We start from the raw sequence: 27,890 nt of genomic DNA, 5'->3' as shown, positions 1-27,890 counted from the left end.
CAAAAACCTGGCTGAGAATATAATTCAGTTGCTTCAGTCCTGAGTGGTACTGAGTTACAAGGGGTTTGCTGCACTGTGGCCAGACAGTGGGACTTTGGGAGGTGGTGGGAGACCAGAAAGATAGGGCATGGGAGATTTGTTTTTGTACGAGGTTGGAAGGATAATTATGGTCTGTGAAGGCTTCAGTGAGACCCTCGCTATATTTCGAGAGGGACCGCTCGTCACTGCAGATGTGACAACCACGGGTGGCTAAGTTGTATGGAAGGGACTTCTTTGTATGTAACGGGTGAGAGCTGTCAAAGTGGAGGTATTGCAGATGGTTAGTAGGTTGGATATGGATGGAGGTACTGATGTAGCCATCTTTTGGGTGGAGGTGGCTTGTTGGGTTGAGTAGGACCAGGCGAAGCAAATGGGGAAGAAGTTGTTGAGGTTATGGAGGAATGTGGATAGGGTGTCCTCACCTGTTCTCATTCCAGCACTATACAGCTGTCATTCCACCATTGCACCCAGTCTTTTTACTTCTCTCCTTTTCCGCTGCCCCCCTCTCCCCTGCCCTCTGTCTGACCTCCCAACTGCACATAGCTGTCCTACCTTCTCTCCACCTCGTCTCTGTGTGCTCCCCAGCAGCACTGCACTATCCACCACCCCTACCCTACTATTCCTCCCCTTTCCCACCCAAGCCTCCTCCGTACCCCCACCCAGTCGCCACTCGTATCGTGCACTGGTGCTGCCACTGCTTACAGTGTGGCTACAGTTGCCTGAGACTGCAGTTTTTGTGTGTGTGTGTGTGTGTGTGTGTGTGTGTGTGTGTGTGTGTGTCGTGTGGACCAAAAGCTTTATTTGTGACAATCTTTTTTTATGCCTATCGGCGACTCAGGACTCAGCATCCCTGCTATATGGTGAGTGGCAACTTCCCTTTTCATAATATTGTTACATTCCATCCTGGATTTTCCATTGTTTAATGAATCTGAGACAATGCTACCAAACTCAGGTGCCTTGTTTCGACATAGTGCTCTGTCAAATTCTTCTTGCAAGTATTGTAGTGCTCTGTCAAATTCTTCTTGCAAGTATTGTATCTCCTCTCTCATATTGATTTAATTCCTATTCCTTTTGTAAAACATTGTCTTGAAGTTAATTACCATTGTACAAGCCTTCTACCCATTCCTTCCACCTTTACACCTCCCCTTCTTTGCTTAGTACTGGCTTTCCATCAGGGCTCTTAACATTCACACAGGTACTTTCTATTCTTCAGAAGTATCTGTAATTTTCTGGCATATGGTATCTACCTTTCCCAAAGTTATGCATGCTTCTTTATCTCTGTGTTGTAGTTGTTGTTTTTGTTGTAAATACTACCATGCAACAGCACCTTGATCCTTAAAAGAGTAAGAAAATCAGTTTATAAGCATTGTGAATAATATTCAAAGAAACTCCACAGAAGTAAGGCCACGAAAACATGTAGATACACCACTGTGGAATAAGAAAGTAAAACTAAAATGCTGGGTAGGAAAATATAAGAAAACTGTACCTAATTAAACTTGAAACATTAGTGACCATGAAATAGTTAGTCTGATCTGCCTGTAGGATGGAGACAGTAAACTTGGTGGCCATCTTTACACTGTCAGAGAGCAGTAGAGTGCCTGCAAGTAGAAGTCTCATCCTCATGTATCCTCTCATTTCCATAATTGTATATAACAGTACAATGATGTTAGCATATATGTAATACTTCATCACATGCATACAACGTAGAAAGATACGCTCAATACTTAGGAAAAGCATGTCTGAAACCCATGGACGTGGCTCAAAATATTCAGGTCTACAATGACAAGTTACATAATTCTTAACAGGGAGAGGAAGGAATTTGGCTATGCCCTTTCAGAGGAACCATCCTGGCAAATGCCTGAAGCGGTTGAAGGAAATCACAGAAAACCTAAATCAGGATGGCCGTACGCGGGATTGAACTGTCGTACTCCCGAATGCAAATACAGTGTGCTAACCACTGTGCCACCTCACTCGGTCAACTTGTTCAATTATGGTGGTAGCCTTGAAATGATAAATCTGGCTATGTTTTTGAACTCCTGAAAGTTTTGCTTTCAGAGTTTTTGTGTTGTCCCTAAAATTAAATAAAAGACAGATCTTTGTGATAGGAGGATGTTAATGGTCATAGTGGGAACATAGGTCTTAACACAGGCATACCAACTAGCTCAAGTTATGATAAGAGTTACAGAAAGTGGTAAATGACCGTATATATCATTACAAGACAATAATGTGGGATTTTAATATGAAAGGAGAGCAAACAAATTAAAAAGCGATTCTGCACTACAAAATTGGTTGAATTTGCTGAGAACAACTACATGTTAATGCTGAAGGCATTCTCTCAAAAGAAGCTAATAGAAAACAAACTTAGCAAGAGCCGAACGATACTGACAATATTTTATCAAAAACAAAGGAATTGTACAAGATATGATGGTTCTTACACAATTTCACTTTTTATGTGAACTTAGACTCATAAGACACATGTTATAGATAGATACATAGCTATAAACACACACACATCAAGTGGGAAATTATAAACATCGATTGGTTGTGCCCAAAGAAGCATACAAAGACCATGTTCTTAATATGTGTAAACAGTTTATCACATAAGCTCAGCTACACTATTTAACTTTTAGTTGACGATGCTGCTGTCTGCAGGAAAGTATAGTTTCTGAATGATCATAAGGAAATACAGAACAACATTTGTTCTAATGAATGATAGTTGTCTTTAAATGTGGGCAAATACAAGACAGTACTCATAACAATGAAAAAGAAGTTGGCAGTAACAGAGCAAAAGATTCTAGATTATTTCAATAATTAGGAGTAATAAATATTTAGAAGCAGTCTTAAATGGAATGAACACATTAAATCAGTTGTAAGCAAGGCAAGTAGAAAACTTACTTTGTTGGAAGGATTCCAGGAGAGTAAAGGAAATAGCTACTGCACTTTTCAGGGATCAGATCAAAACAACTTACTCTCTAGAATGAGTTAGCTCTTTTTCATGGCTCATCACTCACGTTCACTTATGAAAGTAAGTGAAAGGAAGGTATGTTATCTTTTTACTCCAAGGTCACTGTACCTCTATTTTTTGCCTAATTTTAACCTGTTTGGGAAGAACATGGAAAGAAGATTAAAGATTTTCTGTTACATTCCTCTTTGTTTAAGATTTCTGATAGTCCATTTTGTTTCCAATAAAAATTAAAAATATCGGAACAAAATTCTGACGATTTTTATCAAATTGTGAATTATGAAAATAAAACTCATTTTTCTTTCTTACCACGACTTTCTTTGAAAACAAAATATAAAGGAACACAACTGAAATTAATTTTCTAACCTGTGAAGTTATTTTTAACTGTTATTTACAATCAGCATTGCAATATTTGTCAAAGTAGAGGAATCTGTCAGTGTTGTGATTTATAAATGAAATTTACTAGTTTTTCTTGAAGTGAGTTAGTTTCTTTTTTTGATACATATTTAACCTCTTTCTGAAAAGTGCACTCACACAGCACCAACATAGCTGGGATAAAGAAACTTTACAGAACCAACTGGTGGAGCATTAGGTACAGCAGTTATCTGGATTCCCATAAGTTTAGTGTACCATTGCTTCTAACCAAACATGCTTCACATCAGTATTTGTCTAGGTTGACAATCAATGCACGTCCAGGATTATGGTTTCTTGGCTCCTAAACTCTTTTTGAAAAATATAACTGTTCTTTGGGCCTCATCAGCACTTCTCTGTGTTGGGTGTTGTACAACAATAATTAAAGAATGTGCAAAGCACCAGAGGTGGGCAAACTTGTTCATCTTTGGGAACTAGTTCACTAGTGACCATTCCCTGTTGGGAACTATTCATTTTTACATGTTCTCTATTCCTTTTTTTATGTGATTGTGCATTCTATATGGATGTTATATAAATTCTCAGAAAAAATCAGGTATGCAAAATTATTTCTTCTACAGGATAAATTCATTGATTGCTCTATGTAGGCAAATTGTTCATTTAGATTTCCTTAGCTGAATGAATCCTTAGAATGTTTCAGTTTGTTGGCTAATGCGCCAGGCCAATGACCGCAAGATAGGAGAGAGAGGTCAGATCAGACTGAACGAGAGTTTGGATTACAGAATTTGTTTGTGACCCAATCTGGACCACCACAGCCATCATTCACTTTCAAGGCAAGCTTGTAATCATAGCAAGTACTGTGTCTTCATTTCCCATACAGTTACAGGAAATAATGTATATTTTGTCTGCTTTACTAGCATGAAATAACTGAAAGTAAACTGTCATCTTTAAACTCAACATTAACAGTTTTCTTTTACAATGTGTGGGTGTAAACAACTACACATCAAAGTGTCATACTACCTTTGTGGGAAGCAAAGATTTCTTTGGAAAAATCACCACTCCAGAGACCGGAATAGAGCAGTTGCATACTAAAATTAGAAGATTTGTATGAGCATCTGTGGCAACTAAATAAATATACTTGATGAGTGTTGAAACCTACTAAATGAAAAGGAACAAGAGTCTTTTTTTTAATAACTTTGATAACATAGTGCACTATGGAAAAAGTTTTTCATTAGACTCACAGTGGCTACAATCAGTAATTTCTTTTGTAGCAACATAAAATAGAACCGTTTTTAGATTATGTGTGTTTTGATTGAAAATGCATTGGAAAAAGATCTCGTGTATTTTCTGTGCAGATGTAAGGTACATGAGATGATTATGTTAATAGTTTTTTTTTTAATTAACTGCAAACTCTGTTAAACTCTCTTCTTGAAGAACAATCCCATGGAATGTAGATATGATAGTGAACATCAAATTAATTCAAAGAAATGCAGCTAGGATATTATGTGGTCAGTATGGCCAGTAAAAAATTTGCTGTAGATGCCCAGGGATATTAAATGGGAATAACTGAAATAAAAAATTCTAGTTCCTCCTTATAAATTTAGGAAACTGGTAGTCAAGAAAGACTGTGTGACAAGTTTTGTTGCCACTATAATGAAGTGGTCAGCCAGTCACATTTCCCTGTGCTGTTCTTTTAGCTCTTTTGTGTTTTTTTTCCCTCTGTTTCTGTTTCTTAATTAGCTACCTTGCCTCCCCATTGGTTTTAGTGCATATGAGAGTGCCTGTGTGATAGTCATTGTGTGGTCGTTTTGTGTGCATGCGTGTACAACAGTTTTCATTCTTATCCACGTTTGTTTGTTTTAATCGATGTCAGGGCACTGATAACCTCGCCGTTGGGCACCCATAAGATCCCAAACCACACACACACATGCCACTATAATATATTCTGCATGGGAATCGTGTTTTCATTAAGAGAGTGTAGATTGTGTAAAAAGGTATGTAGACAACCATTACCCTTGCTCAACAGAGAGTTGTAGTAGGAGAAAGTTGTTAATATTCACATGAAGTACACTCTGCCTTACACTAAACAGTAGTTTGTGGAGCATATATGTGGATGTTAATGTTTCGTTCCATGTCCTTCAAAGCCATCCTTTGTTTTGGTCTTTGAAACACGACGTATGAATGTATTGAATGAATGATTTTAGATCCCACCCATTATTGCAGCTACACAATTTGCTATACAGTATCCAGTACCACAGTTTAAATGATAGTTGTTAAGTCTCATGGAAAATGTGTACCATTATTGTAAATAAAAGAAAACTACTTTTATTTTTCTTGTCTTTCTCAGAAGTTTATCGTTAATTCAGTGTTAATAATTTTTATATGTAAAAAAACATTGCCAACATTGTTAGATGCTGCTGGATCCCCAGCAAAAGCTTAGCTGAAAAGGCTAAAGTGATAAGTGATTAGTTGGATTTTTGGAATTCTAGTCTTCCAAAGATGTGCAAGATGTACATTGATGAGTAGCGTAACTGGACTGATTATGACTGATCAGTGTAGTGTGTCTGCTGTGGAGATGAGTCACTCCCACATCTTGTTTATGATTGTGCGCAACAGTTAATCACTTAATATGTCAGCTGAGTTCTTTCGCACCCTTTAATAACATAGGCCAAGAAATGTGTTCTGTAACATCACTTTGGCTCTTTTTTTGTATTCACTGTTGTCCAAAATTAAAGCAAAAAAATTACTTTTTCTCCGTCCTGTGTCCAATTCATGATATAATTGTACAAACTGTCAACAGATGTTCCTACAGTCGTATTATGAACAGAATATGGCATTCCAGTCAAAGGTGAGATCCCCTGCTATACCCACAGGACATGACAGATAGTTTAATTTGTGGAAAGGGGCCAAAAGGAGTGGCTGTCAGTTGCATTCGAACATACTACTTTATTCATTTGATAAACAATACAAGAGTAAAGATAACATTAAAAACAGAGCAAGCCAAACATTAATTTTAGAACTTAATTCCTGACTAAATGCACCATTCAATTTAATGCCTCAAGGGCACAACTACTTTAATTTAAAACCGGTTGAAGGCCAATCACTTCAGACTCAAAAACAAGAATTTGAATTTTGAAAAACAGAAGGCCTCATCTTAAAACATTTCTCTAAATTAGGCTGAAGGCCCAAAGAATCTCTCGCCTTAAGGGCAAAACAACTTTAATTTAAAATTGGCTAGAAGCCATACATAAACAACAAGGACAAATAAGAAAAGGCAACACATCAAATGGCAGAGGTTTCCAAGGGTCGGCCTGGAATTCATACATTAATGCTCGCTTAGGTGAGACAGGCAGTCGGCCCAACAATCTTAAATCCGACGGCAACCCAACCGATAGACAGTCAACAGACCAAGTGACAGGATAACTTCCGCTCCACCCGACCAGCACACAACAGGGAGTTCAATGGAACAAAGGAGAAGGTGTCGCTGCCCACAACGAATTACACATTCGGCTGTCGAACTACACGCCGTGCTGGACAGCCACAACACGACGAGGAAAATACACTGCCTGAATTTACGTCAATGGCCAGGGCAGGTAACCGGAACGTTAATGGCCACAAGGCAGAATATTCCGCTGGTGCACTTCAATTCCAAAATAATCAAACTCCACAGGAGGGCAGCTAGAATTTCGCCAGCTTGAAATCACACGTTGCTCGCGGGAATGTCCCAACAGCCCACGACGAAATTCAAATGATGCAATGTGAAAAGTTGGAGCTGGTTGATAGATTAAGTAAAGGCTCACCTTTCATGTCTGGGATTGGTGAGCCAAGGACCTCGTAGCATTGGGAACAGCCCTTCACACTCCGACAGCGCGTGGACCCTGCCAACCGACCAACTGTCCAAGCCCGGAAACAATGAAAGGACCAAATATTCGTCGGCCGATGAGACGAACGACCAACCAACAGTCGTCCGACTCCAATCTCCCTCCGTCGGACAGTTCATGTGTGTCGCCAGCAGTCGGCGAGCACAGGCTGTCGGCGTCTCACTGTCACACCATCCCCAACTTCACTGCTGCTGCGTCCCGACTGCACTGCTGGTCCGTTTCCAACTGACTGCCAGACATACGACGACCCGGAAATACTATCAGTCGCTCCAGAAATAGTACAGCAGTGCACTTACCTATATGCACTGCTGCTGCCGCTCACACGCAAATGAGGCAGGAAGTTAGTGACGCCAATAAATGGAATAAGAAAACGAGGCTGCAGTACCCTAATAGAAGATGACAAACAATAAATGTCATGAACACTAGCTGTGCATGGCTCAAATGGACAACCGTGCCATCAGTGATGTCAGGGCACCTATCAAATGGGATAGTGTTTTTTTCGGGCAGTTTCACGTCCACAGTCGGTGTGTACACAGTCGCAGACGGTGCACTATGGCACAGACAAGACACCTACCAGACTCCCTGCGGTGGGGTGCCACAGGAAAAATGGAAGCAGGACACTCGTAAACTGATGTGGCTCTCTGGCTTAATGTGAATTGTTCTGTTGCTGCTTGGATGTTGTGACAGTTTATAGAGACCGAAACTGTATTCCGAAGACCAGGAGAGGGCTGACCATATGTGACACCAGAAGGAGAGGACCGTTATTTGGCTGTAGGGGCATGACGGTACTGCCTTAGCACTGCACAGCAACTGGCATCAACCTTGAAACATACTCTGCACATGTTGTATCGAGATTCAGTGAGCAGAAGGTTTCAGCAGAATGGCCTTTATTGTCGGAGATATGCTGTGTGTTTATGTATGCCGCGTCTTCACAGAAGTGAATGTCCCATCTGGAGGTAAGGTGGAACACGATATCGAGACCCAAACATCGTGGAAAGAGACCAATATCGAGGAGGATCCCTAATAGAGTGGGCAGTGATTATGTTGACCACTCAAACATCTCTTTGTGAAATTGCACCAGTGTGTCGGCAAGTTTTAACTGGTGTCTGGTACTGTGACGAGATCTTTGCACCTCACCTGCGGTTGTTATGAGTAGCTGTGGGCCCAGACTTCTCGACCTCGTACAGCACGGGTGGTTGATGTTTTCTTGGAAACTGAAGCTATTACGCATTTAGTGTGGCCTTCTCACTCTCCACATTTGAATCCCATAGAGCACATTTGGAATGCACTAGGGAGACAAATTTTATCACGCTGGCATCCAACAATCAGTCTCCAACACTTACAAGCAGCTCTGCAGAAAGAATGGGCAGTACTGCCTCAATATGAGGTTGAAGACATCATTCACAGCATATCCTGCCATCATAAGGCCTGTACTACTGCCAGAGGTGGTCACACCCCATACTGAGCACATTAACCAGTTGTCGGAAAGTGCGCGCAAATCCGTTAAGTTGGAATAAAAGAAACAACATTTTCGTCTACCATTTTGTATCTTGCTGTTTAAGTTCTGTATTCTTTACATCATTTCTACTTTACCATAAACCGTTTATACTGTTTTGTGGCAAAATAAATGCAACCTTGAAAAATTTCCATTTGTTGCTTTAATTTTGGACACCAGTGTATTTTGTATCCCAGAGATGTGCAATGCTTTGCAAATGTGGACAGTATGCCCCCACAGGGCATATTGTTTAACATATTGGTTAACATTCATGACTTCATATGAAAGGCAGCATGGTCATTAAGCACAAACCACTGGATGTCTCTGCAGTCTTTGCAGTTTGATCACGTTACTGTGGCACTTTGTAACTGTAATATTCAAAAAGAATTTTTAGAAAAGTGTTGAAAGAGTTTTGTAAGTTTTCAAGGATGTGCATCCCATATTAAAAGGATCCACAAAACTTCTCATTGCCATCAGAGTGGAGTTTGTCATAGAAGTTTCCATGATGCGTTTTATTTGAAGCATCATGTGTTTTCAGTGCATGTGAAAGACACCTGTGAATGAGTCAATGTGCCTAGTTTGTGGATGCTTTTTAAATAAGAAAAATACTCCAGTAACATGGGATTACTGAGAAGACAGAGTCTTTGAGATTAGACAGTGCAACCTTTGAAAAATTAAAAGGGAAAGTAATCAGAGATTTTTAAAAGTCATGAGAATGAATGTAGCAGGTTCTCAGTTAATGGATAATAAAAGGCAGCAGTAGCTTCCAAAATAGCAATGCAAGTACCACTTGAAGGTGTAATGAGCTGCTACTTTACTTCCTAGAATGGCTACTGCAGAATGGCTACTGCAGAGATATCTGTTGGTTTGTATTTAACAACCAAGCTGCCTTTTCTATGACATCATGAATGTTAGCCAATGAGCAATACCTCTGTGACCTAATGCTGGCTTGCCACAAAGGGAAAGTCAGTGGCCATATTGAGCAGCTAGCTACATGTATGTCTCTGCTGTTTAAAGTGACAGTAGTTCACATTAATTATTGTGTACATAACATTTTAAAACTGAAGTGAAGAAGAAGTTTTGTTCCAACAAAAGTGATGTCTTGTGAGCTTTATAGCATTTTCAAAGTTGTGGAACTTTCATCTCGTGCAAGGAGACAGAATAGCTGGTCAGTACATATCCTTAGGTGGTGAAATACGAATTACTGTCAAAAAGCATTGGCAGTACTTGAATTTTTGCCTCCTGAAGGTAATTACTGGTGAGTCATTCTATACATTTTCCTTTTTTTCTGTATGTCAAGTTATAATCCAACTTTAATTTTTAACAGAACCAGTTGATGGAGGCTTGGAAATGATTTTGAAGCTAAGGCTGTCTTCTACGTGCACTGATGTCAAACTTACAGTGTCGACGAGAGATACTATTGGAATGGCAAAAAGAAAATTGCAGGTACGTTTATCGTTGTTTTTAATGTTCAATAACATGCTGCAAAGAAATGCTGTTATTTCTTTCATGTCTAGTTTGTATCCAATAGTTTTTCCATTTTAATTCTTAATGGCTGTTATATTCTATGTGAATTGAGATCTCAAGTTCCTAGCGTATCTAAAAATTAATTCTTTATTTACTCTTATATTTTCTAAAGAAATGTAGTTGGCATGTAATATCTTCACTAAGCCTTCTATGGAACCCAGAAAAGTTTTCTTTGCTAGAAAAATCCTGTACATTTATGTTGTGCTAAACCCAATTTGATGTTGTGATAAGAAATGTTTTGAGGGCATATGTGTTACATAAGACTTACATGGTGACATCTTAGAAAACGCTCTAACAAGTTGATGGGTAGAACAATACCTTAAATAAGGTAAAGGCAACCACTCATTTATATCAGGCTGATGTGTGACAGATAGATAAATGTAACAGAAAACAGTGTTCAAGAGGCTTTGAGCTCGGACTCTCTTTCTAGGAGACAGTACACCCATTCACACACGCTGTCACATAGACACCCAACACAGACTGCTGCAGCAACATTTTAATAACTGAGACCAGTTGCTTTGTTTTGGAAATGGAGTTCTGTGGGTATAGGGAAGTGTTGTAGAAAGAGAAAGAAGCACAAGTGAGAAAATACAGGATGGGGGTGGGGGGAGGGGAGAGAGAAGAGGAAACTTGTTGAGGGAGGGAGGGAGAGAGAGAGAGAGAGAGAGAGAGAGAGATCATATAGGAGTGGAGGAAGAGAGGTGTGAGAAAACAGTACATCGTCCAGGCAGGTAAGGAGTGGTGTGGACAATGATGGAAGATGAAAGTTAAAAAGGTAAGGTGAAAAAGTGTAAGCGGGGGGGGGGGGGGGGGGGGGTTCCAATTCCTCAGTTTATAGTGAAGAGAGAGTTCCCGCCTGCGTAGTTCAGAGGAACTCATGCTGGGAATATCCAAAGGCCACACCTAGTGAAGCAACTGTAAAAGAAATTTGTGTAGTAGTGTGCAGCATGTTTGGCAACTGATGGTCAAGTTTGTAGTTGGCCACAGTTGTAAGCGTGAACATTCATGTGAGCAGACACTTGATTACCTGTCACACCCACATAGAATGCTGTCCAGTAATTGCTGCAGAGGCAATATATAACATAGCTGCTTCACTACCTCCTCCCACCCCCCACGTCCCCTCCTCCCCCTCACCTCCCCACCAAATCTTTGGTGAGTTCATGCTTGGCTACCACCACAGGACCCCAGCCATTGCAGCACCTCTTCCTTTTACATGCTGCACATCTGTTGTTCAGCTATTCTTTTTCCCGTCCCTTGGGGAACGTGTCTTGGCTATTTTCAGTAGCCCGCTATTGAAACAATACCTTGTCTGTTTTTCCTTCTTTCTTCGTTCTCCATTTCCTCCCCTCTTCCACTTCAGGGTTTCAGGTCTCTCTTTGTTTCTTCTTCCTCCCTGTTTCTAGCTCCTCCCTGTGCACTTCTGAAGGCCAGCCCACACGTTTAACATGTAACAGGTGACTGGGTAATGTGTAATTCCCAGCCCCGGGACCGAGCCAGGTGGCGCGGTGATTAGCACACTGGACTCACATTCGGGAGGACGACGGTTCAATTCCGTCTCCGGGCATCCTGATTTAGGTTTTCCGTGATTTCCCTAAATCGTTTCAGGTAAATGCTGGGATGGTTCCTTTGAAAGGGCACAGCCGATTTCCTTCCCCATCCTTCCCTAATCGAGCTTGCGCTCCGTCTCTAATGACCTCGTTGTCGTTAAACACTAATCTCCTCCCAGCCCTGGCTTGACAGATAGGATTTGCGTGTATCCCTTGGTGCAGGTTAGGCCCAGGGAGGGGTGACTGCCTGAGCTGTTACCTTCCAAATTGACAATTGATCCTTCTGTCTAGAGTTCAGGAGGTGTGACCTGAGTTGTGAACAACCACGTAAGGCACATGAGCCCCCCTCTGAGGGGGCTCCCAGTTGGAAAGAGCGCACTGTCCGACACAATCATGGGGGATTTTTTCACAATGAACCAATCATCTTCATCTCGGTCTATGTCTACTAAACATAAATAGAATGAGGCTAAAGATTCAATGACTCTCCCAGTTGCACCTCAGTTTCTCATGGTGTCACATACCGAAGAAGCTCATTCCTTTGCTACAGTTAATCAGTTTATTATTCAGACTTTACTCCTGGAGATCAATTGTGATTTTCATGCCCAACAACTGCTTCTAGGAGATCCAGGTGAAGGAAAAAGTACTGTACCTTGTCACTTGCAAGTTGCTGGCAAGTCAAAAGTCCTTCATTTGACCATCTGGCACTACAGTACCATTCTTGCTATGTCTTGCTCCATGAGGACTTGACCACACAGGCTTGTGACCTCCAGTTCAGTACTGAAGTTGTAAATCGCTCTGTATTGTGGTAACATCCCCGTCTCCCACTACAGCTGTGCAACAGCCCACCAAATCTGCACCCCCGGTGGCGAAATCACCCGCTACATGACTGAAAGGCTGGAAAGAACAAAAGAAACACTCTCACGAAGAGTTTTTATGTCCCTCCAGCCAACAAATGTCTGAGTCTTTGTCTGCCAATTGTAATGGCTCCAAGAAATTGAGCAAAGGCAAACGATCTTCTCCTTCCCTGACTCAGACATCCTCTTCTGCAGTGTCTGTGTGATACCCTCACCTAGCCGACCTGTATTTCACTGGTGTGCACTGTCTATCATTTGTCTGACATGAGGAGAATGCCGATGCCTCCGTGGATTTCATGGAACAGGATCCTCCAACCCCTGCACCCTATAGCAGTGAGTCTTCGAGGGCTGACACTCAGCAGCCACCTCAGTGACAGCCTTCCGTTTGTCCCCTCCACCCCATTCCCTGTTCTGACTTGTCTCCAGTGGAACGTTTGTGGCATTAGAGCCAACAAGGAGGAATTATAGCTGCTCTTGGAGTTGCCATGTCCAGTTCTTGTCTGCTTCAAAGAATTTAAATTGTGTCCTCGCAACCATTTTGACCTATCACGTTTCTTTCCGGTCTGCTTCGGGCTTCCCTCCCTGAGGGCGGCATTCCGTCTCATGAGGGAGTCATGCTGCTCATTCAGGATGACGTCCATAGCCAAACTGTCTCACTGAACACCTGGCTGCAAGCCGTTGCGTTCCACATTTTCCTTCCTCGTTTCACCTTTTCTAGTTCACTGTCACCAGGGCAGACGTACTACAGCTCGTTGGCCACCTTCCCCACCTCCTTTTGCTGCCAGGTGGCTTAACATCCACCGTCACCTTTGGAGTTCTTTGAGAAACTGTCTGGGAGGTTCCCTCTTACCTGACTTACTCAATCAACTCAACCTCATCTGCCTTAACAAAGGAATGCCCATGTTCCTTTCAGACTCCACACACATCTGTTCCTGTTTAGACCTCTTATTCTGCGCTGCCCAGCTTACCTGCCGTCTCATGTGGTCTGCTCTCTCCAACACACATTGTACTCGAGTGACCATTTCCTGTGCACTGTCCATTTGCTGACTCCTAGGCCACCTTCATGTAAACCCAGTTGGCAGCTTCCTAAGGCCGAGTGGAGGCTTTACTCCTCCCTGGTGATCAACATTTCCCCAGTTGTGATGACTGGGTGGAGTACCTTATGAATGTCATTCTTACCACCATAGAATGTTCCATATCTTGCCATTCTTCTTTACCACACCATGTCCTGGTTGCCTGGTGGACTGAGACATGCGACAACAGGATTTGCATGCAAAGATATGCTCTCTGCTTTTTTTTTTAATGATTGTCCTACAATGGTGAATTGTATTAGTTATAAACTGTTGTGTGCGCAGTGTTGACACATTCTTCAGAACAGCAAAAAGCTAGCTGGATTTCTTGTAATACTTCTTTCAACAGTTTCACTCCCTCTTTCATTGTGTGGGGCAACCTCCATCAGCTCTCTGAGACCAAGGTTCATTTACCGATCCCCCCCCCTCCCGACCATAGCAAACAATGTCGTTATGGACCCTGTTGTTACCTCCAGCACCTCAGGCTGTTATTCTGTGGAAATTTGGAACTTGACCCACCATCACCCTGCATTTCACCCTGGAAATGAGTGGAGGTGACTCGGGTGATATCCTTCACCTCTCATAATCGCAAATGCTGCAATACTGCATTCACCATGAGGGAGCTTGACTATGTTCTCACCTCATCCTAATCTTTCACCCCAGGGCCAGATGATGTTCACATTCAGATGTTACAACACCTCTCTTGCTGGCAGGCATTTTCTACATTGTACATATAGTCCCATTTCAGCAGATGCTGCTGGCATGGAGTCACTGCCATACCCATACATAAGCCTGGTAAAGACAAACACGTTCCTTCTAGCTACTGCCCCATTTCCGTCACCAGCTGTGTTTGCCAGGTGGTGAGTGGAATGTTTGATTCATGGCCGGGTGGTATAGTAGCTTGAGTCTCGCATTCTACTGACCACTGCACAATGTGGATTTCGTGCACACTGCTCTGCAATTCACCATCTCGTCACTTTGTCAACCCATGTCATGAGCATTTTCTGCAGAAATACCAGATTGTGGCCATGTTTTTTGATTTGGAGAAAGCCTACGACATCTGCTTGAGGGCTTGTATCCTCCGTACTTGATGAACATGGGGCATCTGAGGCCACTTACCACAATTCCTTCAGGAATTTTTAAAAGCCCGAGTTTTCAAGGTTTATATGAGTTCAGCTTTCTTGCCTCACCTGTTTGCTACATCCATTAACTTTATTATGGCCTGTCTCCCACCAGGCATCTCTGGCTCTTTTCATCGACGACTTTGCGTTGTATTGCAGTTCTCCACAAACTTGTCTCCTTGAGCGGCATCTTCAGCAATGTCTTGGACGTCTTTACTTGTGGAGCATCCACTAAGGCTTTGGCTTTTCCACTGACTAAAACGTCGGTATTAATTTTGGCAGTGCAGTGGGTTTCTTCCAACATCTTCACATCTGGGGCCTGTTGCTCTATCGGTCACTGAAACTACAAAATTCCTGGGGCTCATATTTGATAGGAAACTTTCTTGGTCCTCTCGTGTGCCACCCACCTCCATGTATACGGATCACTTGTCCGTTCGAAAGTAGACTATGGGTGCGTCATTTATTTGTCTGCATGTCCATCCACTTTATGCCATCTTAACATGATCCACAATTGTGGAATAAGTTTGATCACTATTGCCATTTACATCAGCCCAGTTGAGAATCTACATGCAGGAGCTGCCGAACTACCACTGTCATATCAGCATGATGTGCTCTTCGGCAGAACACATGCCATTTGTCTTCCATGCTTGGCCACCCATCCTGTGTCCCTTTTTTTTTGAGACTACGTTAACTTCCAGTACAGGGCACACCCTTCGTCTCTGTTACCTCCTAGAGTTAGCTTTGGGCTACTGCTCTGGCAGCTACCATAACTTCCTGCCACGTTCCTGATGGGTCTGAACCCTTCACTGCCTTGGCTTCCTACGGTGGTCCATGTTCATCTTGGACTTCATTTGCTTCCCAAGGTCACTACTCCTGATTCGATATATCAATGTAAGTTTCTTGACCTTTACAAGCAACTTAGCGATACTACCTTCTTGTGCAGTGATGGCTCTGAGCCCAACTGTGGTGTCGGGTATGCCTTTGTAATTGGCACGGACCATTTTTAGTATCAGCTTGCAGAACACTGCTCAATTTCTACAGTATAGCTCTTTGCCCTCTATCAGGCCACCCAGTACATACAGCAACACAAACTTTTTAATTGTGTCATATGTTCCAACTCTCCAGTGCTTTTCAGAGCCAGTGTGTGTTGTACACAGTCCATCCCTTAGTGCAATAGATCCAAGAAAGCTTCCACTTGCTCACTGTTGAGGGAGTCATCGTAATGTTCATGCGGGTTCCTGGTCACGTCGATCTGGCTGGAAATGAGACAGCTCCCAAGGCTGCATTCTTTCTACCTCGGTGTACTAGCGCTTCCGTTTCGTTAGATGATCTCTGTGTTACTGCCTCTCAGCAGGCTGTCTCATTTTAGCACCACCTGTGGTCTTCTTTTCATGGGAACGAGCTCCAGTGAGTAAATCTCTCCCAGCAGCTTGGCGGACCTCCTCTCGGCCCTCTCGTTGCGAGGAGATCATTTTAAGTAGGTTGTGTATTGGGCATTGCCATTTGTTAAGCGGTGCTCCCCAACCACTGTGTGCTCATTATCATCAATCTTTGATGGTTTGCCATTTCTGGATGCAGTGTCTTTTTTTTTTTAACTGCTTGTGTTTCAGTGTATGTTTGCCATCTAAGTTATCAACCATTTTAGTGAATGACACACAGTCAGTCGATCAAGTTTTACTTTTTACCCATAACAGCATTATGGCGAGTGGCATTTAATTTTTTGTTAGGGACATCCACTGTCTATGGTGTGTATTGTGGACATTTCTCCAAGGGGACATCCTTGTTTTTAGCTCTCTTTTCTTCCGTTCAGTGGGCTTAGCGTGTAGTCGCTTTCAACTTCTTTTACTTATAGATGTTGTAAGGTTCTGACATGGCATGGGCACTTATGACCTCACATGATTTTGCACCCCCCCCCCCCCCTCCCCCGGCACAAGTAAAGGCAAACAAGCTGCCTCTCAAATGTGACCATGTGACCCTGCCTGTGGTTGGAGGCGGTGGGCGAGAGTATGGGACAGGCCTTGAAATCTTGATAATCCACAAGGGAGTGAGAGGTTCAAATGTAAATAGAATTGCTCAAGGTTAGTCTATGAGTTCAGTGGGTGGCAAAATACTATTTTGGTATTATATTGGTTGTGATATTCTTCATCTCAGGTGACTATGAGAGATAGTCAAAGCCCTGGTTGAGGCTAGGCCATGGTGCTAGTGGGTGATCAGAGGAGTGCTGGTCCATGGCTTGTTAACAGGTTTACTAGCATCAGAGGAGGAAATGCTTAGGTTATTGGTATACTTCAACAACTCTTGCTTTTCACTGCAGCTGTGTTGTCATTGTTGGTGAGGCTGTTAGGAAGACTATTCACATTGAACAGGTGAAGTAGAAGTCTTGGTTTGGTAGTCGTGGGTGCACTTGATATGAAGAAACGTATTTATGGGCCCATCTGAGGGGTTGAGATCGACGTGTAGGAAGGTGGAGCATTGAGTTGAGAAGGACTAGGTGAAGTGGCTTTGGAAGTAAATGTTACTGTTATAGATGAAAAATCAAAGGTTGTCTTTGCCGTGAGTCAAGATCATGAAAACGTCATCAGTGAATCTGAACCAGGTAAGTGGTTTTAGGTGTTGACTGACTATGACGTATTCCTTCAAATGGCCCATAAATGTCATGCCTGTACCCTTGGCAGTACATGGATTTGCTTGAAGATTTGTGCCTTCAAAAGTGAAATAATAGTGTCAGGATGTGGTTGGTGAGGAGGATTAAGAAAGAGTTGGTGGGTTTGGTATCAGGAGGATGGTGGGAAAGGTAGTGTTTCATGGCCTCAAAGCCATGGGCATGGGGATTGTTGGTAAATAAGAATGTTACATCCGCAGTGGCCCACAACTATTCTGGTGGTAATGGGATAGGAACTGTGGAAAGATGGTGATGGAAGTGAACTGTGTCTTGGATGTAGGAAGAAAGATATGAACAATAGTTTGCAGGTGTTAGTAAACAAAGGGAAGAGGTTCATTCTGTGGGACCATTGTAATAAGCCACAGTATGATGCCTAGTAGGAAGTCCTCTGGGTTTCGGTTTGTGCAGGAGGAAAAAGGTTAGGAGTGCATGGGGTTGCCAGTGTGAGGAGGGAGATGGATTGAGATGTCAAGTTTTCATTGAGATTCATGACCACAGTGGTGATGCCTTTGTGAGCAGGACAGATTATAAGGTCTGCCTTGGTTTTCAGGTTATGAATAGCTGTATGTTCCATAGGAACAATGTTTGACTCGTTAGGGAGTGATTTAGGAAAGAAAGGTGAGGCCAGGTTAGAAGTGAGGAATTCTTGAATGATTACTGTGCCATGACTGGGTGGAAGGAGAGGAGTCACAGATGGATGCAGGTTGGAACTGTTCCAAACAAGGTACTATGTGGGGTTTTGTTGTTGGTTGGCTGTTTATCCACTGTAGAGAATGAAAGGGGGGGGGGGGGTCTTTACAAGCCTGCATGGTTGAAGGTAGGTTTTAGGCTAAGGTGAAGCGAAGCTTTTGGAAAGTACTGAGACTGCTGCAGCGGTCAGAGTTTTGGCAGAAAGATTGACAACAAAGTTGTGGGATGGGTATTCAGGAGCAATGTGTTTCTTGCAAATAGGATGAACTTGAATAAAATGAACAGTTTGAACAAGGCAAATCTGTAGTGTACATTTCTGCTCCGTTTCCATTGTCTGTGCGATTGTAGTAGGTTTGCTTGTTCATATTATTAAACATGGAGACCTGTATTTATTTTCTTCTTTTTGCTTTCTGAAAGGTATCCCCAGATGGCTTAAGTCTCTGAATGTATATTTAATAACCTCATTTACCCAGTGGGTAACTTTATTGAAAAGCTGTAACAATGAATCACTAAGAGTAGTTGCCACTTCAAAAATAGGCAATTGCTCACCTGGAAATAAAAAAATGTGCTGCCTAGGTACACTTAAATAGAAGATGGGAGGTTGTTTGTAAGAAAGTGTGTGTTAAGTATGATATCCCATCAGTAGTTCAGGAAAACTGGGTCTTGATTGAATGACAATATGGACTGTCTGATGTAACAAGCATTAGATCTTCTGAATAGTATTGTAGAACGTTGTCAACAGTTCAGATGTCTCATTCTTTACATTCACACTTTTTAAGTCTGAACTGTGACCTATATCCTCACGTATACTTTGGTAGCCACAGTAGCTGATATTCTCATAACACTGTCATTTCCCCTCTTTGCTACTCAATTTGTGGATGATTATTGGGATGAACAACTGTCAATAATTTTCTGTAAGAGCTCAAATTTCCCAATTATTGTCATTTCGCAATAAGTATGTGTTGTGAATCTCTCACACTATTAAACAAACCTCTGAGGAAATGTGCAACTCTTATTTGCTTGTTTCTGTCTATTTTTATAAAGATATACTTCATAAGGTTTGATACTCATCTTGTGGGTCAATTAAATTTCTTTTACCTTCTTCAGATGAATTTAAACATGGCACTTACGTTTTTACATCCTGTTTTACATAAATGTTTACTATCTAGAAGTATACTTGTAAATATTTTAAAACTGTTGTTATTTTCAGTCATTTGTTGCCAGTAGTTTAATAGAGCAGTGATACATATTTTCAGTTATTTATACTCAATATGTTGGGGCTCAACTGCTAATCCATGTACAAAATGTTGATCTCCTGCATTGCATTTTACTGAAATTTTTAGGCTTTGTAATTTTCCGGTATGCACAGCACTGTCTGCAAATAGCCTCACAGAGGGTATCCACCAGGTAGTTTAAATGTATTGTGAACAGTAATTGCCATACAGCTGTCACTTGGGGTCCTCATGAAATTAAGTCTATGGATGACAATTTTGACTCATTAAGAGCAATGTGTTGAATTTTGTGCACCAGGAAGTCAAGAACCAGTCAAGAAATTGATCCAGTGGTAGTAAGCTCATATTTTTCTACTGTACAACAGTGCAAAACTATATCGAATGGCTTCAGGAAGACAAGGAACAGAGCGTTGATTGGTCACTGTTAGGTACTGTCCCTGATAGCTAGTTGTAGTGGTGCAGCAAGCTGGATAGTCCCATATCAGGGATCCTGTGACCCTTATGGAAGAGATGTTCTTCTAGTATTCAGGACCACGACTGCTCTCCCAACTAGGCATTGTCGGTTCAAAGGGTTGGGAAGTGTCAAGTGAATATGTCGGAGGTGAAGCTGCCTGCAGTATGTCAGTCGGCATGCCCATAAACACTTCATTACTCCATTACTGGTGTGGCCCAGCATTGACCCTCGACATCCATGATCCATGGGCGTGGTGAGGCATCAGTCTTGTACCCACAGTGGCAAGAAATGGTGCAGACAGTGTGGCTATGTTCCGGCCTGGTAAGCGAGTGTTGGGCACTGAAAGGTGTCCAGAGACTCAGCGACAAGGATGGCATCGGTTCGACCATTGCTCCACCCTGCAGGGCCTGGACCAGGAAGAAATCCCAACACTATCGAAATGTCTTGAAACTGCGGTTACTGCTCCAGTGTCCAGGTTGAGGTTGCAGAGCTTGTGGGTGTTAGCAAGCATTCGGATTATGTCATTGTGCTTCAGCTAGTGCCCAAGCTGTACCCTCTCCTGTCATGGAGTAATTCGACCTACTGAATTCTTGAGTGGCTAAAGTCTGGTTGCAACATGGGAGATGTTGCCTTATTTCATATTTTACAAAATATTGGTCCACAGTACAAATTCTAATTTAGCTCCCTCACATTGGAACTCTTCATTCCCTGTGTATATTTACACTGTATGTACTGTTGGGGTTTTTCTGTGGGCTAAGACACTGAGACAAAAATATGAATGATAGGTTTCTCTGTAGTTTGTATAGTTATAATAAGTGGCTGATGCTGTAAACAATGCACAAATTTTGTAACACAGACACTGCTACATCAAACAAAAGAAAGTTTAGGATGGAGAGATTGCTACTTACCACATAGAGATGTTGACTCACAGACAGCCACAATGAAAAGACGGTCGTATATTTAAGCTTTTGGCCAAAAGTCCTCCTTCCAAAACAAAAACACACTCATGACCATTGTTTCCAGCTGATGTAGCCAGACTATGGAAGCAACTGCACATGATGGGATCAGCAATCTGGCATGAGCTGTGAGGGTAAGAAAGAACCATGGGATAGAGAGGGGGAGGAGGAACATGTAAGGGGTCCGTAGGCCCTTACTATAACTTTGCACTCAGCACAGGTCGATAGGGCGAACAATCGATTATGAAGTGTTGAGAGAGCGAGTGTCGAGATGCGCCAGTGTGGTTGGCGGGTATATGTGTGTAAAGCCAATGTTGAAATACAGGTCTTTAACGGAGAAGGGTGTCACCATCGCCGTGGTTAGACCCCTATGTAATAGATTAATACCAGGAAAGTGAAGAAGTATCATTATGAAAGTGATCAGTGACATTACTAGTGATGTTACTAGTGCCGATATTTGGTTTCGCGTCTACCGCGCTGGCCTAACCTTGGATTGCAGTGATGAATTAGCATGTGACGATAATGGAAAATGAAGAAAGCCTGTGCTGAGATTAGCCGTAATTAGATATGTATGACGAAGACAGCGGCTATCTCCTTTTCTTTGTCTTTTGAGAATAATATAAGTTCGTAATTAGTAAAACTGTGTTGGTGTTCCTCATTACCAGACATTCAGTATTATAGTATTGAGCAGAACGAACTAGAATGTAACAACTTCCGTAGCAGTTAATTCCGATTGCCAGCCCCATTAGGTTCACGGTCGTGTTAATAATAAATATTGGGCTGCTATTCGATCAGATCAGGTCGGGATAATAAATCGAAGGTGTTACAAACAACGGGGTGGGGGTGGGGTGGGAACAAGGACAGGTGCAGGTGTAGTGCTGCTTGTGAAAGCCAGGTTGATGTGGGGGGGGGGGGGGGGGGGGGGACAGAATGGGGGACAGGGGGCAGCAAAGTTGAAAAAGGGAAAAGACAAGTGGATAAGTTGCTAGAATAGAAGACTTGCATAGTGCCGGAGTGGGAGCAGACAAGGGGATGAGTAGATGGAGGAGAGGTACTAGCAGAGTTTAAGGCCAGGCAATGAAATAACACATGACAAACAGAGCAAGGAGGACATAAAAAATCAGACCAGCACAGGCAAAAAGGGCATTCCTGGCCAAGCGAAGTCTACTAGTATCAAACATAAGCCTTAATTTGTGGAAGAAGTTTCTGTGAAGTTCGTATGGAGCACAGCATTATATGGCAGTGAAACATGGACTGTGGAAAAGCTGGAACTTGAGAACTGAAGCATTTGAGGTGCGGTGCCACAGACAAATGTTGAAAATTAGGTGGACTGATAAGGCAAGGAATAAGTTGGTTCTGTACAGAATTAGATGGGGGAAGGAATGTATGGAAAACACTGACAAGAAGAAGGGGTACTAGAGGAAGCTGTAGAGGGTAAAAACTGTAGGGGAAGACAGAGATAGGAATAAATCCAGCAAATAATTGAGGATGTAGGTTGCAAGTACTACTCTGAGATAAAGAGGTTGGCTCATTGTGTTTGGCAGCATGTTCAGCAACTGGGTGCTCCAGCTTTTCACTAGGCCACAGGTTGTTGGTGGCCATTCATTTGGACAGACAGCTTGTTAGCTGTCATGCCCAAATAGAAACCAGAACATTGGTTGCAGCTTAGTTTCTGGGTCACATGGCTGCTTTCGCAGGTAGCTCTGCCTTTGACGGGATAGGAGATGTTTGTGACTAGACTGGATTAGGTGGTGGCAGGGCAATGTATGGGACAGCTGTTGTGCTGCACACGATCTCACAAGGAGCAATACACCTACCCCCACCCATAGCCCGCTCTCTCTGCCCCCTCACCAGACTGCTGCTTTCGACTGGCACAATTGCAGTCCACAGTGTGGCCGCAGCGGCTCGAAGTAGTGGTTGTGTGTGTGGGGGGGGGGGGGGGGGGGAGGAGAGAGATTGGGGGGAGGGGGGTCCCACAGCTCTTTTGTAGGTACGTTTGTGGTGCGCACCCCCCCCCCCCCTCCCCTCCTCATCCTATTGCTGCCTTTATTCTTTTCTGGGCTGCTTTACCTTCTCCTTCCCTGCCCTTGTTCCTTTCCCTTTGTCTCTTCCATTCCCTGTCTTGGTGTTCTTCTTCATGTCAGTCCGGCTGTCCTCATGACTTTGCTTCATCTTGCAGGTTTGGTTGGTAGCTTTTCCTTCTTGTTTTCTTTTTCGGCCCCCTTCAGGGATTTGACCTCTATCTCTAAAATTTGAACTCTATAGTGTGAGCGAGGTGTGTAAGAACTCTCTCCCTAGCATCTCTGGCATTGGTTCCTCTCCCCCATCCCCCTCCTCCCCCCACCCCCCTCCTCCCCCCACCCCCTCCTCCCCCCACCCCCCTCCTCCCCCTATCCCCACCTCCCTCCACCTCTCACCTCCCTTTCCCCCTCCCTGCTCTTCCCCCTCCCTGCCCCTTCCCCCTCCCTGCCCCTTCCCCCTCCCTGCCCCTTCCCCCTCCCTGCCCCTTCCCCCTCCCTGCCCCTTCCCCCTCCCTGCCCCTTCCCCCTCCCTGCCCCTTCCCCCTCCCTGCCCCTTCCCCCTCCCTGCCCCTTCCCCCTCCCTGCCCCTTCCCCCTCCCTGCCACCTCCCCCTCCCTGCCCCTTCCCCTTCCCCTGCCCCTTCCCCTGCCATTTTCACGGTTCCTGGTCTGTAGGAGGACTGACAGGGAGACATTTGCCTCCACCAACAAGTTCCTTGAAGTTGAATGAGTCGTTAAGCAAGATGAGATATGGCCCTCTCCTTTTAAAGCCAACTTCTGCAACTCAGTTGGCCTCCCTCTGTGCTGCGACCATTTAGGAGACATCCCCGTGACTATCACTCCTCACAAGTCACTCAATATGACACAAGGTGTAATTTTCCATAAGGACCTTCTCCTCCAGACCGATGATGAACTTAGGGCTAATCTGGAACAACGTGGCATTCATTTCATACAGCATGTCCAGAAAGGCCCTAAGGACCATTGTGTAGACACTGATACTTTCATCCTGGCATTTGGAGGGGATACCCTGCCCAAGTAGGTCAAGATATGCGATGTGAATCCATGCATTCCATCTTCTATGCATTGCTTCCGTTGCCTCAAGTTCGGCCACATGTTCTCGCGATGTGATGCCACTGCCATCTGTGGTGACTGTGGCCACCCTCTTTATGTGGGGATCTCTTCGACCCCACTGCCTAACTGTGTAAACTGCTCTGGTCTCCATTCTCCCCTCTCTCCTGAGTGTCCAGTGTACATGAAGGACTAAGAATTCAGGAAATATAGATCATTTACTGTTTCAGCTACTTTGTGGGCTGGAAGACGTTTGACAGACTTCATCCTGTAAATCTCTCCTCTGCCATTGCCTCGGTTATGTCTTCCCCTCCTCACCCCTCCCTGTTACCCCAATCCTGCCTCCCTTCCCTTCCCTTTCCTCACTCTCAGTGGCTCCCATCCCTTGGCCTCCAGAAACTCCTCCTCCTCCTCCGCCGCCAGGGAAGACATCCTCTTCTTTGACTCCTGCTAGGGATGGGGCTCCCTCTTGAAACACACCCCTCCCGGGCATTCTTGAAGTATGAAGCTTGCACCCTCGGGTTGGACGAGATACCCACACTCCGAGGGCCTCAAAGCCACTCACTCTCTGTCCGATCCTGACATTGGTGTCACCTATTCTCACTTTCATGTATTTCCTTACTGAAAACGCTTCCTCCCTCCCTCTAAGAGAGAAGCAGCAGCAGCCAAGTCAAAGGACAAGGTTTCTTGGGGGCTTTACCCCCTTCTCCTCACTCCAAATCATACCCAGCTTGTATGGATGTCACCCCATCATCGTTGGTGACAACCACTGACTGAGTGACATGACCTCCCCTCGGCTTCTTTGTGTCTCACTTGGACTCTCACCACACGATAATCCTGTGGAAGGGCAACAGATATTATTGTCACCTACCAGAAATACAATGACTTGTTTCCTTCTGCTCTGCATTTTGTCATGCCCTTCAAGAAACACACTTCCATGATGATCACACTCCAACATTTTGTGGTTATCGGGCATTCTGTTGGAACCATGGTGGCCCCAGGATAGCATCTGGAGAGATCTGCGCTTTGGTTCGCGCCGATGTCAGTAGTGACTGGATCCCCCTTCATACCAACCTGGAAGCAATAGTGGTTGGAGCACAAGTGACTCCTGCAATCACCATTTGCAATGTTTACCACCCTCCAGTTAGGCCACTTCCTTATATTGAACTGTCTACTTTAATACAGCAACTCTTGCCCCCGTATCTCCTCCTTGGGGGACTTCAGTGCACACCACCCTCTGTGTGGGGGAGTGCCACTTCGACAGGTAGGGGTCCATTATAAACTTTGATTTGTCTCTCCTCAGTGATAGTTCACTCACCCACTTCAGTGCTCCTTGTGGCACCTTTACTGCTATCGATCTCACAGTCTCCTCCCTTGCTCTCGTGGCTTCTCCACATTGGTCATCCCATGATGATCTTCGTGACAGTCACTTTCCGGTGATTGTATCAATTCTCTACTGCCGCCAGGCAGACAGGCCCCCACATTGGACATTCTGCAGGGCCAATTGGCCTTTATATACTTCTGCTGTCCACCTGAACAACTCTCTCTCGAATTACATTGATGCGGTCATGCAGGGCATCTCTGCCACTATTCTTCATGCTGTTGGCACTGCTGTCCCCCCTATTTACAGGTCCCCATGTTGTCAACCAGTACCGTGGTGGACCAGGAACATAGCAGTCACTGTCCAGAACCGTTGAGTGCTGCAGCAATTCAAATGACACCCTTCACTGACCAACCCTCTTGATTTTGAGCATCTCCGTGCTAAGACTCATTACTGTATTAAGCATAGTAAAAAGGAATGCTGGGACCACTATGTTTCTTCCCTGGGGACGTGTGCCTCTTCATCACAGGTTTGGTCCAAGCTCCGTAGCTTTCTGGGCCGCCAGCTGTCCAGGGCCTTACACTCCAAGGTGCTCTGTGTACTGATCCATAGGTCCTTGCATAATACCTCGTGACACACTTTGCTACAGCATTGGTGTCCTCCTCCTATCCTGCTACCTTTCTCCAGCAGAAACACTGAGTTGAACAGACACACCCCCCCCCCCTCTCTGTGTTTCAACCCTCACCAGGCTGAAGCCATTAATGCCCCAGTCCCAGATTCCATCCACAACAAGATGATCCAACCCTCAGGTCTTCAACAGTGTTTGGCTCATGGGTTCCTCCCCTCACAATGGCACCTTAATTTCGGGAAGAACCCAATGCCTCTCAACAGCTAACCACCAATTAGCCTGACAAATGTACTTTGTAAGCTGCTGGAGAGGATATTTACCTTCCGATTATGTTGAGTATTCGAATCTCGGGTCCTTTTGTTCCCATATCAGTGTGGCTTCCAGAGAGGACGATCTCCAACTGACATTTACTCAGATTGGAAACTGCAATCCAACGGTCTTTTTCTAACCACTGACACCTTGGCACTGTCTTCTTGGACCTACAGAAGGCATATGACACTGCTTGGCACCATCACATTTTAGTTACTCTTGATGAATGGGGCTTTTGCAGCTCCCTTCTGATTTTTAACCATGAGTTTTTATCCCATCGTCTCTTCTGGGTTCAAGATGGCACTTCACTCAGCACCCCTCAAATTCATTAGAACATTATTCCACAGGGTTCTGTATTAGGTGTCACACTGTTCGTCATAGCCATCAATAGGCTTGTAACCTCTTTTGGGCCTCTGGTTACCCCAGTGTTGTATGTTGATGATTTTTGCATCTGGTGCAACTCTCACTTGGTAGCGTCTGCTGAGCACTGGCTAAAGGCGCTGTCCAACGGGCCGCTGCATGTGCTGTCTCCCATGGCTTCCAGTTTTCTTCCTCCAAAACACAAAGTATTCATTTTTGTCATCGTCCCACAGTAAACCCAGTTATTTAGGTGACCGGCTCTGAGGTGTTGTAGCACAGTCCTGTTTCTTGGGCTTTCTTTTTGATAAAAAGCTGATGTGGTTCCCCATCTTGCCACCTGAAGACTACATGCAAGCAGAATCTCAATGCTCTCTACTTCCTGGCCCACACATCACGGAGTACAGACTGCGCTACTCTTCTCCATCTTTACTCTACTCTGGTCTTCTCCAGACTAAATTTCAGTAGTCAAGTGTATGGCTCAGTGGCTCCTTCCACTCTTAAAATACTTGACCCTGTTCACCACTGTGGGGTGCATCTGGCAGGAGTGCTGTTGACAGTCTCGCAGAAGCAGTGATTCCCCCTCTACAGATATGACGGAGCCAACTCCTGGTTTCTTACGTAATCGCCATTCGCAGATTTCCTGACCATGCTTCTTTGCAAACAAGGGATGTCTCCCTCCTGATCACTGCCCATGGGTGGGATTGCCAGTTGCAATGCATCTCACTTCCCTCTGTTGGGATCTCCATCTCCGCCCACTGGAATACATACCATGTATTTCCTCTCGTACATCCCATTGAATGGTGCCTAGACCATGGATTAGGACCAACCTATTCCAGGATCCTAAGGTCTATCTCTCCCCTGTAATCTTCCAGCATCTTGTACATTCCATCCCTGCAGAGTTCCAGGGAGCTACTTACTTACTTTCCGTGTCCGGAACTAGACTTCAGACTTCCAAAAATCAGCAGCAAATATGGCCTTGTCATTTGCCTCCCACAAGTCATTCATTGTGCAGGACTTGTCTAAATATGGACAGATAAGCAGGTGTTGAGGATCCTGGACAGAACCACACAGACAGAGAGTGTTCTCATTCTCTTTTAGGAAACCCCATTGTTGCAGGTTTGTCTTGCACTTTGGCAATTCTACCCTTATACGGTTTAGGGTTATCCAGACTGTATGGTAGGTCTCCACCAGGTGCCAGTTCTTCTTTTACATCTTTATGGGGGTTTCTCAGGTCGATTTCCTACCTTTTCAAACGATTCTCTACAGCCAACCCTTCCAGGTGCTACTATCTTCTACATTGGTGGTTCTAAGATGGAAGATAAAGT

The 27,890-nt window shown here is 44.0% G+C and overlaps 1 protein-coding gene across 1 annotated transcript in view; it reads left to right on the top strand.

The window, feature by feature from the left end:
* Positions 1-27,890, top strand: part of LOC124607508 (ubiquitin domain-containing protein 1) — a 67,701-nt gene that overhangs the window by 26,743 nt on the left and 13,068 nt on the right. The window contains exon 4 of the mRNA XM_047139898.1: positions 10,074-10,192. Within this exon, the coding sequence (XP_046995854.1) occupies positions 10,074-10,192 (119 nt within the window). The remainder of the gene's footprint in view (positions 1-10,073; positions 10,193-27,890) is intronic.

Source organism: Schistocerca americana, chromosome 1 (assembly GCF_021461395.2).
Source record: "Schistocerca americana isolate TAMUIC-IGC-003095 chromosome 1, iqSchAmer2.1, whole genome shotgun sequence".
NCBI lineage: Eukaryota > Metazoa > Arthropoda > Insecta > Orthoptera > Acrididae > Schistocerca > Schistocerca americana.
This window is presented reverse-complemented; position numbering and strand designations above follow the sequence as displayed.